The following is a 2,661-nucleotide window of genomic DNA, read 5'->3' as shown; positions in this document are numbered from 1 at the left end:
CACATTTGAAAAAATGTGGAGCCTGTCTCCTCCTGGGATCTGGTGGTGGATGGCTGGGTCTCCATGGCAGCTGAGGGGCTGGCTGTAGCTTCAGCTGGCTGCTGAACTGGCTTTCATCTAGCAAACTTGGGTGGCAGCTCAATGAGAAGGCGCTGGCTGGTCCATCAGCTCGGAAAACAGAGCAAGGCTCGCACAGAGTTGAAGGCTGCCTTGCCTTGGAAAGGCACAGGCAAGGACCCTGTCTTTGGGAAGGAAAAGGCGAGTTCTTAGGGACCACTTGGTACCAAATGGACAAACCAAAATAAGGAAAGGTTTTAGCTGTTTTAAAAATTCTATTCTGCAAATTTAAATTACAGGAAAAAGAGCTGTCTGATTCCTTTTAAGTTGATAAATCTAGAGAGGGCTTGAAAGGTACACCACACCTTGAACTCCACAGATGGCAGTGTCCCTGTATTTAAATTGCTTTTGAAAACTGGCATGTCACCAAAGCCGAGGATCGCAGCTAGACCAAATTTCACAGGCATGGCCAGGCTGTCTCATACCATTTCAGAGATCCTAATGCTCCTGTACTGACTTCTCACAGCTTCACATCACCGTTGATGAAGCACTCGAGGCTGTTAATTAATTTGCTAGTATGACTGTTCCTTGGCTTTGTACGTGTTTGAGGCTGCTGATGAACAATTCCTCTCCGTGTACCACTTCCCCTCTGTTTGTTTCTGCAGGTTTCTAAGCAATGCCACACTAACGTGTGTGGCAAGAGATGGTAAGTGCTTGCGGGTAATCCAGGTGTGATAAGACGTGCGCTAAGGCAAGAGTTAGTCAAGCAGCATTTCTCTCTGTCAGCTCATGGCTGGAAACGTGATGGCGAAGCAGTGGCTTGTCATCTGCATTTGCTCTTGCAGCTTTTGGCCTGGACACAAGATTGGAGGGCAACTGAAGCACCTGGTTTGTTAGCAGTAAGGGAGTGCAGTATGATGGGATAATGCCTCTGCTGGATTCTGCTTCTTAAATAACAGTGATAGGATCTTTAAGTCAATGGGATGTCTCACAGATACCATGGAGTGGCGTAGGCTGCAGGCAAACCAAGCCTGGAGGTCTAGAGTGAATCCAAAGTGGGGGAAAGGCACAAATCTGTGAGCATGCATTGGTGTGGGGTACAGAGGTGTCTGTAAATGTACCAGTGAGTCTGGCTGCCCTAGGAGCCCAGCTGAAATAGAACCACAGAAGGGTTTGGGTTGGAAGGGACCTTAAAGATCATCGAGTTCCAAACCCCTGCCATGGGCAGGGACACCTCCCACTAGCCCAGGTTGCTCAAACAAATGTGTTTCCCCATCCAAAGGCAGGGAAATATTTTCCAAAAAGTTCACACAATCCAAAGCGCCTTGGAATGTGATTCTGCGTTTGAGCTGTCCCACCTGCAGGACTTGCGTGACTCCATGGGGTACTTGCCTGGCATTGTTGAGGATTTCCAACTCCGTCCATTGTGTAACTCCATTACAACACTGCCAGATGCATAGTGCTAGCACCTGTGGGGAAGGATAAAGAGTTAGTCTGAGCTGCATTTGCTTAATATCCTGGGTTTTAATATAGAAATAATGAATGGTTTCAGGTGAATTTGCACAGGTTGGAGATTTGCAGTGGATGAATCAGGATTATGGGCTGTCTGCCACATATACCCTTAAGCTAAACACGCAAATAAAAAATTCATTTATAAGCCTAAATTGCCTATAATGGCAGAATGCAGATGAAATTAATAGATTTAGATGTACTACTACTCTGTGAGAAATGAGAAAGCATTATTATCCCCATTATGTTGGTAGTGAAGAAGAAATATGATACAAAGAGCAGCACTTTCAAAGGCAGACTGATGCTGGCTGTCTTGGTTCTTACGTGGGGTTTTTTTCAGATACAACAGACCTGTTTTTCAGGGATGCAGTGTACCAGAAGCTCCCTGCTTCGTATCTAGACGTAGAGGGGCAGAGGTTGGAGTAGAGCAGGTTTACGTTTCCAAGAGGTCAGGCAACCCTCTGCAGCTTTTAGGCTTGTCCATTTGTCCAGTGGTCAAAGAGAAGAGTTAGCCTGCAAGCAGCTAAATATTCTTTCTTCTTGCGTAAGAGCATCTATCTTTACATCTTGAATTCACAGTGGTTTACCGATTTTGTCTGACCTTTTCTCAAAAGAACAGATTAGAGAGACAAATAGCCATCTTTTCTGATGGTCCCACTGTTGGATTGGCTGCACCTGGCATCTGGGCTTTTGTTTCTCCTCTGTGAACTCATTCCAATGTCTGTCTTGTCTCCCAGGCTTGACTTAGCCCAGTCATTGGGGCTGACCCAGCTCCAGGTGAAGACGTGGTACCAGAACCGGAGGATGAAGTGGAAGAAAATGGTAAGTGGTTCATTACCATTTCTCCATAGTCCTTAAAAACTGAATTCGAAAGACCAGATTTGGAAGCTGAGCATAGTGTCAGTGTCTGTTTAGACCAAATTTTGTTTTTTTCTTGATCATTGTTCTTAGAATTTTTTTTTTTTAAGTTTGTACTGCAACATATGTGATGGGCTAGAGGGACCATAGGCAGCAGGAAGTATACAAGGCAAAGGGATGAAAGAAATTAGAACAGAACAGAGGGAAGAACCAAAATATCTCCCTCTGCGTTTTTGG

The 2,661-nt window shown here is 45.2% G+C and overlaps 1 protein-coding gene across 1 annotated transcript in view; it reads left to right on the top strand.

Moving 5' to 3' along the window:
- Window positions 1–2,661, top strand: part of LOC104470506 (homeobox protein BarH-like 2) — a 4,329-nt gene that overhangs the window by 586 nt on the left and 1,082 nt on the right. The window contains exon 2 of the mRNA XM_010085458.1: window positions 2,304–2,388. Within this exon, the coding sequence (XP_010083760.1) occupies window positions 2,304–2,388 (85 nt within the window). The remainder of the gene's footprint in view (window positions 1–2,303; window positions 2,389–2,661) is intronic.

This window comes from Pterocles gutturalis, unplaced genomic scaffold (assembly GCF_000699245.1).
Source record: "Pterocles gutturalis isolate BGI_N339 unplaced genomic scaffold, ASM69924v1 scaffold4600, whole genome shotgun sequence".
Taxonomy (NCBI): domain Eukaryota; kingdom Metazoa; phylum Chordata; class Aves; order Pterocliformes; family Pteroclidae; genus Pterocles; species Pterocles gutturalis.
Note: the sequence above shows the minus strand (reverse complement) of the source record. Positions and strands in the feature narration are given on the sequence as shown.